This window comes from Dromiciops gliroides, chromosome 2 (assembly GCF_019393635.1).
Source record: "Dromiciops gliroides isolate mDroGli1 chromosome 2, mDroGli1.pri, whole genome shotgun sequence".
In the NCBI taxonomy this organism is placed as follows: domain Eukaryota; kingdom Metazoa; phylum Chordata; class Mammalia; order Microbiotheria; family Microbiotheriidae; genus Dromiciops; species Dromiciops gliroides.
In genome coordinates this window covers 660,731,478-660,746,000 of record NC_057862.1, presented here as the reverse complement: position 1 = coordinate 660,746,000, position 14,523 = coordinate 660,731,478, and the positions used below count along the sequence as shown (strand labels likewise).

Here is a 14,523-nt window from a genome sequence, read left to right as displayed (position 1 = left end):
TGAAGAAACTTGATGAGAACGTGCTTCATAGAATGAGATGGAGGTGGGGAGGAAAGGGGGGGGCAAGGGAGGATATTAGTTTCCGGAGGCCATCTAACCACAGGAAGGGGTCACAAACCTGCAGAAGCTGGGGTGAAGCAATGAGTCTGAGCACAGGGGAGAGGCAAGCAAAGCCCACAGGTATCCAGTGGGATAGGGGAGAAGTCACACTAATCCAGGACTCTTCCATTTGATTCTCTGTGACAAAATGAGTTTGGGCATCCTCAAACACCCAAGGGAGAATGAAGCAGAAAGAAGAGGAGACTTCTTTTTTTCTCCTTCTTTCCTTCATCCTTCTTTCTTTCCTTTATTCCTTCTTTTGTTCTTTCATTCCTTCCTTTCTGAGATTTCCCATGAATACTGTATTCTTGGGATTATGTTCCCATCACCCTAGTTTTGTTACTGAATTTTAATTCCCACCCCCCAACCCCTACCCAGTTCAGTCCCCTATGTAGAAGTCCTAACAACTTGAATTCAATTCATGGGATCTCAGGATGCAAATTTAGGGACAAGCAGGTCAGTGAGGAGCACAATCTTCTTCTTTTTTTTTTTTAGTGAGGCAGTTGGGGGTTAAGTGACTTGCCCAGGGTCACACAGCTAGTAAGTGCTAAGTGTCTGAGGCCGGATTTGAACTCAGGTCCTCCTGACTCCAGAGCTGGTGCTCTATCCACCGTGCCACCTAGCTGCCCTGAGCACAATCTTCTTAACCAAGCTTGAGGAAGGTTACCAGCTCAATCTGGCTCTTAATAGGCTTGTTGCTTTGGATCTCAAAGCTGGACTTGAAGTCAGAAAGACTCAAATCTTGCTTTGGACACATAACTAAAAAAAACCCCAAACCAACCTTAGTTTCCCTATCTGCAAAATGAGGATAATAATAGCACTTACTTCATAGTGTTGTTGTGAGAGTCAAATGAGATAACCTATGTAGAAAATGCTTTGTAAACCTTAAAATGCTATCTTGTTTATTATCATTAGCCTCACAGTCCACCAACCAATAGCTTCAGCCCCAACCTTTGGCTTCCTCAAGCCTCCTTTCCTGACCACCAATGATTTTTGCAAGCACCTAATCCCCCATTTAGGGGTTCTGTTCTCCCCAAACCCCACTCAGCACCCGTGCCAAGTCTTTCTTCTCCAGGTCTTTTCTACCTGATTAAACTTTCCTCCCCAGTGCAGGGGAGATTGTGCACTGAGTTGTCCTTTGACCTTTCAAGCAGTAACAGGCACTTGGACAAGGGCTGGACTTGAAGTCAGCAGCCCCATGTTAAATCTTGGCTCTGACCTGGGAGCAGGGAGAAATGTCACTTATCTGTATTTGGAAAATGGGTGTAATCATACACACATAAGGCCGGCCTTATAGGATTGTTGTGGGGAAAGAGCACTGTATAAACATGCCTCATGATGAGTTTCTGGCTGCTCTGTCTGTCTCAGTAACCCTGAGTGATTCTTCTTCGTCTCCAATTTTCAACTTTTATTTTTTTTAAAGGTCGTCTCTTGACTCATCCAGCCTCTACCTAATCGTGCTGTAGTTTCTAGACTTTCTAGAAACCCCTTTGCCTTGGCCAACAACAGATTCCACTTCTGGGTCTTCAAGGGCACTTTTACAACCCCTCCCACAATTACCCGGTCCTAGCAAGATAAAACATTAGCATGCCTAAACCTCAATATACATGCTAATTATTCCTGTTAGTCACTCTCAGTCCCACACCTCACTGGGGGAAGTGAATTTCCCCCTACTTACACTCCGGTGCTGGGAGCTTCTGGGCTGACATCCTGCTGGGCCTTCCCAGCTGTTTCTGCTTGGACTTCCCCTTGGGGCTCCACTGTCCTCCCTGGAGTCAGGGGCTCCTTCGTCTTCAGGAAGGCGGGATCTGCTCCCTCCTTCTCCGAGGATGAAGGACAGGAGGCAGCCAGTATTCTCCACTCAGGGAAGGCGCTGTCCGGGTGAAAACTCCCCTCCAGGGGCTGCACAGGGCTGGGGTTCGGACTGGGACTAAGACTGGGACTGGGGTTGGGGCTAAGGCTGGAACTAGAGCTAGGCATGAGGTCCCTGACCCCAACTCTGAGGCTTCCGGGCTCCTGAAATGAGGCAGGTGTTATGCAGGGCCCGAGAGCCACTGGGCAAGCAGTATCCGCATTGCTCTCACCTGGGGAAGAAAGGGAAGGTTTGAATGACCCACCCACTAATGCCTGGAAGACGCTCTCTCCTCCCACCTTCCTTTTCCCCTTCCCCTCTCCCTTTCCTGTTCCTCTTTCCCCTCTCCTTAATCTGCTTCCCCTCCCTTTATAATCTTCTCCCCCATCCCCTTTCCTTCTCCTCTTCCCCTCCTTTCTTCCCCCTCCCCTCTCTTCTTTTCCCCCTCTCCTTCCCCCTTACCTCCTCACTCCTTCCTTTCCCCCTTCCCTATATCACCTCCCTTTCTTCACCAGCTCTCTTGCCTTTTTTCTATCTTCCCTTCTCTTTTCACCTCTCATCCCTCTTTTCCATTTCTTCACTCTCTTCACCCCTTTCTTCCCTTGTTTTCCTCTGACCTCCCCTTTCTTCCCCTCAATTTTTTCATTTTTCTCTTCCCTCTTCCCTTCTTGCCTCCTAATCTCTTCCTTTTTCCTCATTCCCTTTCCCTTCTTTTCTTTCTCCCTCTCTTCCTTGCCCTCCACCCTCCTCCTTCTCCATCTGAGTGGCGTTAGCACCAATTCCTTAGCCCTCCCCACCTTTTTTTGAGTTTGCCTTTAACCAGGACAATGAGGCATCCAGGGACTAGGAAGATACTGCCCTTCCATTTGGTTTCTTAAGTAGGGAAGTGAGATCCTCCAGGTATGGCCTTCCCCCCCACCTCAAACCCCATGCCACCTTTGGGTCTTGGAGTTGTCTTCACTCCATCTGAGGCCTCAAAGTTATCAAGCTCCCCCCCACACCCCCAGTCCCAGAACTGTCCCCTACCATTTCCCTGAAGCCAGTTTCTAAACTGGGACTTACCTGGACCTCTCTCCTGGAGACCGAGCAGTTGCTTGTCCACACTGGAGGGAAGCTCTGTGGTCCATTGGTTTGTGTGGCTGTCCTGAACCTAGGGGAAAAAAAAATCCAGGCTCAGTTCCTTAGAGCCTGGTTATTTATGAGATCACTAGTCCAACCCCCTCATTTTACAGGGGAAACCACTGAGGCTGAGAGGAAAAGTCACATGGCAAGTTCATGGTGAAGGCAAAATTAGGATATAGCTCTCTGGAAACTCAAGTGCCCTTCCATGGTCAAGTGAAGAACATCTGGTGGCCAAGCAGAGGTAGCTGACTTGGGCCAGGACCACATAATTCTCCTACCCACAGGCTACAGGGGCAGCAAGTACTAGCTCTGAGGCAGACTGTGGGGCTGGGGGAGCCAAAGAGCACTGAAGTTTTGTATTATAGGGGATGATAACTGACTACAGAGAAAGCAAAACAGTTAGTGCATAACCCAGGGAGGTGGCACCTAAAAGGAACTCTATAAACATTTGATGCACTGAATGCTTATTTTGTTTCTTTCCTTTACCAACGAGGATGATCTGTAATTGAAGAAGAAGATATGGTTAATGGGAAACAGACTAGCTAGCATCTACCTAATAGTTAGCATCTATTTAAGGAGAGCAATAGAGTTTGCAAAGTGCTTTACTTACACCTCACCATGATGATCCCCTACAATGACCCAGGGAAGTAGGTGCTATTATTACCCCACTTTAAAAATTTGGAAATGGAATAGGGTGAAATTATTTGACCAGCTAATGAGTGTCTGGGGCAGAAGCTGACTCCAAATCAGGGCTCTATCCCTTCCAACCCTGTAGTAGCTGCTTCAGCAAAGGTAAGTTGAGAAGCAGCAAGAATACACTTCACCACCTTCTGGTCCCCAGACCTGGGGTTCTACTGCCTTATAACCCTGAGCACTTAAAAACACAAAACAAATCCTTGGGGTCATGAATATCCAGTGAGCAAAAACTGATAATCTCTAAGATTTATATAATGCTTTAAGGTTTGCAAAGCACTTTGTATATTTTCTCATTCAATCCAATAGGTGAGATTATTATCTCCATTCTACAGATAAGGAAATTGAGGCTGAGAGAGAAAATAAAGCAATGATGTTTGGAAAATGTGGGAAAAAATAGTCATAAGAATGAAAAAGGATCGATGTTTTTTTTTTTAAGTTGGGAAGGGAGAATGGATTCTTCAAATTCCAGAACATAACATTAAAGAGAGGCTTATGAGCACTTAGAGAAACAATGACCTGTAAGAGTAAGTGTGGGGGCAGCTAGGTGGTGCAGTGGATAGAGCCCCGGCCCTGGATTCAGGAGGACCTGAGTTCAAATCCAGCCTCAGACACTTAACACTTACTAGCTGTGTGACCCTGGGCAAGACACTTAACCCCAATTGCCTTAAAAAAAAAAAAAGAGTGTGGATTCAGCTGCAACAAGTCATACCAGACTGACTTCATTTCCTTTTTTGATAGGATAACTAGACAGGAAAATCAAGGGAATGGTATCAGTGTTGCCATTGATATTGGTCTTTAGCAAGGCATTTAAAAAAGCCCTTCATGATTTTCTGGTAGAGCTTTGCTTAGAGGCCTAGCAGTCCGTGCACAGCCCCAGTTACCTCCACTTTCAGCTCCAGTGAGATGGATGGTGGACCCTGGCTTTCCCATTTGGAAGACAAGTTTCCAGACTGTGAAGTTTGGTTTCCCTTTCTTTCTCCCTCCCCTCTGTCTGAGTAGGGTGATTCTGAAGTTCATTGTACTTTGTAAAGTTCCTTTTCTAATTTCTGTTTAAATAGTGTGAATTTTTTTTTTTGGCTGGCTAGGAAAAAAACCCAACAACAAAAAACAAATCCATCCAGCTGTTATTGATATCTCTGTTGCCTTATTTGTGAACAGGGTAAAAAATGTGGCCAGCAATGTCCATATTCCAAAACTGGGGTCCAGAAGAGGGAGAGAATACTTCTGTCATGAATACATTTCACCCAGACAGCTGAAAGGCCCAGTGGATAGAGCATGAGCCCTGGAGTCAGGAGGACCTGAGTTCAAATCTGGCTTCAGACACTTGACCCTAGCTGTGTGACCCTGGACAAGTCACTTAACCCTGATTTTTAAAAAAAGTGAATATTTCACCTCCAAGCCTAAAACCAGATAGACAAAGAAAAGTTATAGAAATTATAGAAATAAAGTCAATCTGAGGAAACACTAACAATAATAAACGTCCCAAAGCAGATGGGACTGTCTTGGAAGGTTATGAGTGCCTCATTGATGTATGTTTTCAAGAAGAGGGGGGATAACTATTCATTGGACATTTTCCCAAGAGGATTCTTTCTTAGGTTTGGGTTCTACGGAGCCAAGGGTTCTTAAACTGAGGTTGAGAGACCCCCAAGGAATCTGTGGATAGATTTCAGGGAGTCCATGACCTTAAATAGGTAAAAAAAAAATTACATCTTCATTTTGACTAATCTCTAATGAAAATCTAGCATTTCCATCCATTATGAATGTAGACAATAAAGCATTATTCTGAGAAGGGGTCCATCCATAAACTTCATCAGATGATCAAAGGGGTCTGAGACAAAAAGAAACGGTTAAGAGCCCCTGTATGAGATAGTCTCTGAAGTCTTTTTCAAAGATAATTGTGATTTTGTGATTATCAAGTCAATTTACAGATGAAGATAGTGAGACTCCAGAAGTGGTACCTTGCTCAGAATGAACAGTTAGCCAATGATTGGGGCAGAATGGATCACAGCTTTGCCATCTGGGTCCACTATTCTTTTCACTACAACATACTGTGGATGGGAACAATTAGGACTACCTCCCTCTGGGGTGGTAGGAACCATCCCTCAGAAGAATCGGATATTGCCTCTTAGAGTGGACTTCACCTCCTTCAGAGGAAGAAATGATGAGGGGAGCTGTATTTTGCACCTGATTCTCATCAACAAAGAGCTGGTTACTCTAGTAGAAACCACAGCAACTAGATGGCATAGTGTATAGAATGCAGTGGGAAGCAGGGGGACCTAAATTCAAATTCTGCCTTAGACCCATACTAGCCATGTGACCCTGGGCAAATCATTTAACTTCTGTTTGCCTCATTTAAAAAATGGAGATAATAATATCTCCATCTTAGGGCTGTGGTAAAATTAAAATGAAATGTTTGTATAGTGTATATATACACATAAATATATGTATATATAATTTGAATAGTACATTCATATAGTACCTATATAAATGAGAATTTTGTTATTACTATTTTTTTTGGGGGGGGCAATTGGGGTTAAGTGACTTGCCCAGGGTCACACAGGTAGTAAGCGTCTGAGGCTGGATTTGAACTCAGTTCCTCCTGACTCCAGGGCTGGTGCTCTCTACCCACTACGTCACCTAGCTGTCCCTGTTATGACTATTGTTATAAGCAATGGGAATCTTAGGAATATGGAAGGTGAGGACTTTTCCCTGGGTAATTGTACCCCAATGTATACCTTTAGCTGTAAACTCTAAGGAATCCAGATCACACCCTTGTCCTGTGTCTCACCTGCTTTTCTGACCTCTCTGTGCTCCTTAGTTGGATGTAGATGGTACAACTAGGACATGAGGAGAACCTCCTAGAGACTTCTGAAGGACAGGAAGTCTCCCCCACCCCACACATATATTCCATGTCTCAGAGAGGAAAGGGACCATGTCCAAGGGCACTATGGATGGACCAAAGAACCCAGAGGTCCATTCTCTCCATCAGATTTCATCACCATCCTCAGATTTCTATTCTTTCCAAGGGTCTTGAAATACCTTAAAATAAGATGATCCCAATATTTCTGCAGAAGGACCCTAGAAAAGAAAGAAACTGCTCTAGCAGGAAATGTCTAAGATAGTGTGGTGGAAAGGGCATGGGGAATCATAGGACCTGGGTTGAAATCCTGTCTTCAGAACTTTCTAGCTCTATGACCTTAAGCAAGTCACTTGATCTCTCTTGGCCTCAGTTTCTTCATATGTAAAATGAAAGTCTTAGATTGGATGAGTTCTAAGGTACATTTTGGCTCTATTCCCTTGGACCCCAGAGACCAGCATTGCTGTTATCCTTGGTCCCATCCTCTCGTGCCAACTAGCTTAGCTTGTGTTCACATGGATGACTCAACACTCTTTCCAGGACATTGGCTTTTTCCTTACCGACAAGGTCTCCTCTACCATCAGAGGACTGGAGTCAGAGTCAAGCACACTGAGACAATCCTGTTTCACCCAAGACTCATAATGTAGTTTGTAGGTGGGTACTGGGTACGAAGGGTCAGCCTCCCTACCAGGATCAGCTACCCCAGCCACTGAATTGGGCTCACTCTCTGGGTTCTGAGAGCCACCTCCTCCCTCGAGCAGCAATCTTTGGGTCCACTGAGTCTCTGGTTCAAGCCTTACTTGCTCAGTCCCCTCCTCCCTATCAGGTACTGGGAAGCTCCAAACAGGCTCTTCGGGAACACTAGTGACTGAGGTAGGGCTCTCTAGGAAGAGGGGATTGTCGAAGAACAAGCTCTCTTCCTCTTCCCCCCACTCCACTGGAGAAGCAAGGGGCTCATCTTGTGGAAACCCTCTGGGTTCCTCCTCCAGCCCACTACTGTCTTCCTCGGAGTCATCTGCCAAGTGTGAGGACCTTAGGCCAATGCCCTGGTCCTGGGAGTCTTGCCTACTTGGTGAGAAGTCTGGGAGCTCCATGGGGGAGGGTATGCAGCGCCTTAGCTCTTCTCGGAACACATCTGTCTTTTCCAACTCCTCTTCCAAGTCAAGGACACACATCTGGGCCTGGAGGATGCCAGCCCAGAACATGACCTGGGTGGAGTTGTTATGGCTGTCTCTTCCTGAATGAAGGGGTTCTCTTGGGGAACTGGGTGAGGCCTCCCTATTTGATCTAAGATAGTGTTCCGCCAGAGGTAATGTCTGCGGACTTCTGTTAGCATCCAGGATTTGGGGAACATCTTGGTTTGTTGGATCAAAGACCCAGGCTTGCTCTATGCAAGGTGCAGGAACTTCCGGAGGCTCATAGATTCCCCTTGGGGGGTCTCCAGAGGCTTGCTGAAGATTCTCCCCAAAGTGGGCCAGGCGATAACCCATGGACTCGGGATGACCAGGGAGCCCTTGGCCATCCATCATCCCAGACAGTGTAGCAGCAGGCTGGGGACCTCCTGCCTTCTTTGCCTACAATCCCATTGTATTTGCCATGAGTGGAGCAGGTCAGAGAAGTCCCTGGGATGCACGTGCGTCTACCCTGTAGAGCCAAAGCAAACACCAGTTAGTGAACTCTGGGTGATATCCAGCATAGGCCCCAAGGAGAGTCATACCTCTGAGGGGCTCAGAAGAAAACAGAAAAGTAAGGGGTTGCCCAAGTCTAAGTCTGGCTTGCTCCTTGGGGGAGGAGGCAGAAGGCAGAATGTCAGCTTCCAAGGAAGGCTAGAGAACCATTTGTGTGTGTGTGTGTGTGTGTGTGTGTGTGTGTGTGAGAGAGAGAGAGAGAGAGAGAGAGAGAGAGAGAGAGAGAGAGAGAGAGAGAGAGAGAGAGAGAGAGAGAGAGAGAGAGATGAGGGGGAGGGATTCCTGCTCAGGTGCAGGTTAAAGGAGAAGGTCTCTAAGGTACCTTCCAAATGAAATTTGGTGTGCCTTTTCTCCATGGATTTCCTCCAATTTATCATCTATATAGCTTGTTTGTACATGGTTATTTCATGTTGTCTCCCCATTAGACTGCAAACTCCCTGAGGGTAGGGATTCTCTTTTGACTTTCTTTGTACCCTTAGCAATTGCCTGGCAGGTAGCAGGTGCTTAATGCACATCTATTGATTGACTTCATTGACTCAATCTGAGAACAAGAAGGGACCTTGGACCAGGGCCACTGGCCCTGGATTCAGGAGTATCTGAGTTCAAATCCACCCTCAGGCACTTGACACGTACTAGCTGTGTGACCCTGGGCAAGTCACAACCCCCATTGCCCCACCAAAAAAACAAAAACAAAAACAAAAGGACCTTGGAAATTCTTTATTCCAGCCTTCCATCCATTGTAGGCATCTTCTCCTTTCTCATCCCTCCATACCACATCCCTGACTGGGGTGGGGGGAGAACCAGCCTCTCCTTAATACTTCCTTCCTGTCCTTCCTGTCATGCTTCATGTTTGTTACTTTCCCATGGGGGTAATTGATGGGAGGCACAGGGAGAAGGTGAGATTCGCTGAGAAGATTCCCTGACAGCTGGAGCCCCCAGTCAACAAAAAATGCTTATTAATCACCTAAATCCCTGCTCTAACATTTACTAAAGGCAGCAAGGTGAGGTGGTGAGAACACTGGGCTAAGGAGCCCTGGGTTCAAATCCTGCCTCAGACACTTGCTAGTTGTATGACAGCCCCCCCCCCATTTAGGCCCTGTTTCTTCAACCATTTGATGGGCTGGGGGCACTTCCAATGGAACTGAACCTGCATGGGCCATGTGCTCTTGTCCCTTGGTCAAAAAACATACTTACCCAGAGGTTTTTTGAATATTGGGAAATATTGGGGGCTAGACTGAGTTACTATAAGGATCAAAGAATATAATGTATAGAACGTGTCTTACAAATCTTAAATTTTGTGCTACAAAAGCATACCATTATTTTATTGTTGTTATTATTATTATTTTACTGTCTGTATAGAGTGGAGTGAATATGACGCTGAATTTAGAGTCAGGAGGCCTTGGATTGAAATCCTGCCTCAGACTATTACTTGCTAGCTAACCCTGGGTAGGTCACTTAACCTTTCTGTGCCTCAGTTTTCTCTTCTGTGAATGTCAGCCTTGCTGGTCTCTAAGGTCCCTCTCAGCTCCAAATCTTTGAGCTTGGCTTCTCTCAGTCACTTCATCTTTCCTGAGCCTGAAGCAACTCACTAGGTTGCTGCAACCCATGTCCACGGAGAGAGTGCGTCCATCCTGGAAGTCCCATCTCCCAGCTTTATTGACCTCTACCCACACTGGCTGTGTGACCTTGGGCAAGTAACTTCCCCCTCCCCCCCAGGTTCCTCCTCTGTAAAATGAGGGGGCCAGACAGAATAGACGACCTCTGAGATCCCTTCTAGTTCTCTGTCTCATCCCAAGGGATCACACTAACTGCTGGGGGAACAAAGACAAGACACAGACTCTTAAGGAGTCTGTAGTCAGATGTGGGGAGGGGGTAGAAAGAACGGGACTTCAGTAAGGTAAAAGGGACTATGTCTCCCCAGGACCCTGGAGAGTTCAGCTTCGCCTGGAGCTCCTTGGGGAAGAAGACAGTAGGCTCAATGATGAGGAATTAGGAGGCAGCTAGGTGCAGAGCTATACCTGGAGTCAGGAAGAAAGACCTGAATTTGAATCCTGACTACCTTTATCACCTCAGGCAAGTCACTTAATCTCAGATTTCTCATCTGTAAAATGAGGATAAAAATAGCACCCTTCTCACAGGATTTTTGTGAGGATGAGGCGAGATAATGTATGGAAAGGGTTTTGTTAAACTTTCCAGTGTTATATAAATCCTAGCTCTTTTTCTTCTTTCTCTTCCCCTTCTCCTGCTCCTCTTCCTCTTCTCCTCCTTTTCCTTCTTTTCTTCCTCCTCCTCTCCTCTCTCCCCCTCCTCTTTCTTCTCTTCTTCCTTTTCTTCTTCCTCTTCCTCCTCCTCCCTCTCCTCTCCTCCTCTTCTCCTCCTTTCTCTTTCTCCTTCTTCTCTTCCTCCTCTTCCTCATCCTCTTCCTCTTCTCCTCTTCTCTTTTTCCTTCTTTTCTTCCTCCTCCTCCTCTTCCTCCTCCATCCCAGGGACACTGTGCCACTTTCTGGCCACTGCTGCATTATTTAGACCCGAGAAGGTGGCCTTGGGCTGGGCCACACCTGTCCTGGTCTTCATCAGCAAGAATGCTCCAAGCAGCCCCTATTTGAGGGACTCTAGCTTTTTAATACACGATCCATATGTAAAAACCAGACCAGAGATCACTGCCTGAGAGGAAATGAGGAGGCACTTCTAGCATATGGTCACCAGGTGGCAGTCAGGAATCAGAAATGGCAGCCCCCCCCCTCGGGCTGAGGCCGAAAGGTGGCTAATTAGCAGGAAAAGAGGCCTCAGGAGGGATCCTGGATCCAGAACCAGAAGAGACCTTAGACATCATCTTATTCAACCTGGGCATTTTATAGTTGAGGAACCTGAGATCCAGGGAAGTCAAGTCACTTCACAGTCACACAGGCAGTTAGCGTAACATAAGAGGTGAGATTTGAACCCAGGTCCTTTGATTCCAGGCCTGGGGCTCTTTCCACAAAGAAAGCATTCAGAGCCAGGTGGCCAGGAACATGCAGTTAAGATGCTTTACCTCAATTGCCTCCTTGCATGGTGAAAAAGAGCCTACTTTGCTCACTGTTCCCCCTGAGCCAAGTCAAATGTTGAGAACACCGCCCCGTGTCCTCCTGTGGAATATACTTGAGTATGTATGTGACAGTCACCTATGCACACATCTTACTGCCTTATATACAAGGCAGAGGAGTAAAGAAAGCCCTGGATTTAGCGTCAGAAAATATGGGCTTCAGTCCCATCTCTATCTCTCACAAGATGTGTGACCTTGGGCAAGTCAATCATCTTTTCTAAGCTTCAGTTTGCCCATCTGTACAGTGGGGATAAGCATAGTCTCTCTTATCAGGGAAGCTACATAGAATAGAGCTATAGAATTGGGTGTGTTGTTATTATCAGGCTGTCATTGTAGGGTTAGGGAATGATAAGATTAAACTGGAAGGCCCAGGCAGAGAGAGGAGAAAAGTAAGGGAAAGAGAAGGAAGCTTAGAGTAGAAGTGTTTTGCACCTGGAAGAGAACAGACTCAGGGGTGGTGCAAGGAGGATGGATGGGCTCCTCTTAATTCATCCTCCTCATTTAAGGAAAATGAATCCTAACAGGAACCATGACTTGCCCAAGATCACCTCGTCTTAGCTTAAAGGCTAAGAGGACAGAAACATCCGGATGAGGTTCCCAGGGGAGAGAGATCCGATCAAGGTGAAGCCCTCATAGGAGAAGGGGCCTTAGCTCTCCAGGGGGCTTTCTGGTGTACAAAGTGCTTTATCTACGTATATTAACTTATTTGAGCCTTAGAACAACACCTTTGAGGTAGGTGCTATGCTCACTCTACAGATGAGGAAGTCTAGGCTGAAAGAGGTAAATGACTTGCTTAGGCTCCCACAGCCAAGAATGAGCTAAGGCAGGATTCGAATTCAGGTCTCTCTGCACTCTATTCACTCACTGGGTTCCCAGTGTAGAGCTCTCTGATCCTGTTTCCAAGGTGTCTCTCAGCCCTCTGGCTTTATTGAGAAACCTTCCCTGACCCTGTGAGGCCTCATTCACTTTATCCTGGAAACTTCCACTTCCCTTGGACAAAGAGCCCCATGATTTCTCTGGGCCCAGCGGAGGCTGGTGACTCAGGAGGCTGGTTTTGTCCTTCCCACTGGTGCCTGTGCAGCTGGAGGAAATGAACCAGGGAGGTCCCCGAGAGGGAGGGAGAGGGACTCAGCCCACACTGGAGGAGGACTGGGAGACGGCCTTCTTGGGTGGAGGGACGGACCGAGGAAGAAGACAGCGCAGGGCACTCAGACCTCTGCACCAGGGGAGAGAGACATCTCCCCAGAGGCCCCACATCCTGCCAGGAAGGTAGAAAGGCCAGACTTCATGCAAATACAGCCATTGAGAGAGAGACAGAGACAGAGACAGAGACAGAGACAGGGACAGAGACAGACAGAGACAGAGACAGGGACAGAGACAGAGACAGAGACAGAGACAGAGACAGAGACAGAGACAGGGTGGTGGAGGAGGGGAGGGAGACAGAGATAAGAGATAGGGGGTGGAGGGAGGGAGAGAGAGGGGGGAGAGAGAGAAGGGGAGGAGAGTGAGAGAGAAAGGAGAAGGGAGGAGAGAGAGAAAGGGCTTTGAGGTGGAGGGTTCCTTGGGTATGTTTGGAGGGGATGCCCCAACCACAGAGCCCGGATTGCCAAGTCTGAGAGTCTAAGGCCAAGAAGAGGGATGGAAGAGGAAGAAGTGGGAGAAGGAGGAGAAAAGGAGAAAAAGGAGGGAAAGGAGGAAGAGGAAGAGGAGGAAGGGGAGGAGGAGGACAACACAGCCCTCAGGACCACCAGGTGGATCTCCAAAGAGGCTGCCTGCATTTTGCTTCCTTTTGTCCCCAGAGTTTCCCCCAGGCTGTTAGATGGGAAAACCAACCAAGCAGGTCACCCCAGAGCCTGAGCCAGACTGGACCAAGCACAACTGGGCTTGTAAGAAGTCTGGGGCCTTCCTTCCCTCCATCTCCCTCTTCTGGGAGCAGCTCCCACTGGAGGTGCAGCCACCCCCTTAAACCCACCCCTTAACATTGTGCCTAACCAGGACTAATGATAATGAGAATCCCATTTATGTAGCACTTGAAGATTTTCCTATAAACATCATTTCATTTGAGACGCCTAACAACCCTGTGATGTAGGTGTTCTTATTACTCCCATTTTGCAGATGAGAATACTGAGGCAGATAGGGGTTGTGTGACTTGGCCAGGGTCACACAGCTACTAAATGTGTGAGGGAGGAGTTACCCTCAGGTCTTTCTTACTCCTCTTGGCTCTCTAGGGGGCCAATGTGCAGACCCATCCCCCACACCCCTCAGATCCTCTTCCTTATCCAAACATCTGAAGTCATGATGGAAAGAGCAATGGGTTGGGCGAAGTATGTTAGCTCGGGTCCTCCACCCCCAACCCCTCCGGCCTTCATTTGTTCCTTATTTATAAAATGAGGAGTTCAGACCTAATTAACTTTCACCCCCTTTTAGCCCTAACATTCTACTGTATAATTTTAAGAATATTTACTTATCCGAGGTCCCATCCCCTCAAGGTTAACTGTGAATGCATTAACAGAGAGAAAATGTTTATGTCCAGTAATGGGTTTAACCCAGAGGAGGGGGTGGGCATTTTTACATTTTAATGGAGAGCTTCAACCATCCATTACCCCCAGAGAAATAACTCTGAGAATGACCATTCAGTCACTGAGGTGGCAAGTTGGAAGGAGATGTTGGGGAAAAGTGGGACCCCCTGGCGCCCTCTTATTGGGCCAGACCTGGAGCTGAATCATGAGAAGGTAGAGCTTTCTGACCCCCTAGTGCTGGACTGAGGCCACAATAGTAAGTATGATGGAAAGAGGCCTGGCGTGGGACACAGAGGCCCTGGGTTCTAGGCTCAGCTCCCACTAACTGCTGTGGGACTCTGGGCAAGTCATTCATCTCTTAAGGGCCCAAGTTTCTTCATCAGTGAAATGAGAGCATTGGTCCGAATGCTCTCAAATTTCCTTCTGCCTCAACATTCAATGCTTCTCTTAGCAAAGCAACGTGTTCAGCTCTTGGTTATCTCTCCATAACCCATCTGGCGTTGGGAACCTCTTGAGTCCAGAGAGTTTTATCCTTTTCTTTGCGTCCTGAACCCCTTGGCTAATCTGGTGAAGCTTAGGTAACCTTTCTTAAATACTGTTTTTAAATG

The 14,523-nt window shown here is 47.1% G+C and overlaps 1 protein-coding gene across 5 annotated transcripts in view; it reads right to left on the bottom strand.

The window, feature by feature from the left end:
- PSD4 (pleckstrin and Sec7 domain containing 4) overlaps positions 1-14,523 on the bottom strand; it is a 64,863-nt gene that overhangs the window by 15,221 nt on the left and 35,119 nt on the right. For all 5 annotated transcript variants that reach the window (XM_043986679.1, XM_043986683.1, XM_043986681.1 and 2 more), the window contains 3 exons: positions 7,187-8,270; positions 3,014-3,101; positions 1,778-2,183 (listed from right to left, as the gene is read on the bottom strand). In XM_043986679.1, the coding sequence (XP_043842614.1) occupies positions 1,778-2,183; positions 3,014-3,101; positions 7,187-8,155 (1,463 nt within the window). In that variant the 5' untranslated portion in view covers positions 8,156-8,270. The remainder of the gene's footprint in view (positions 1-1,777; positions 2,184-3,013; positions 3,102-7,186; positions 8,271-14,523) is intronic.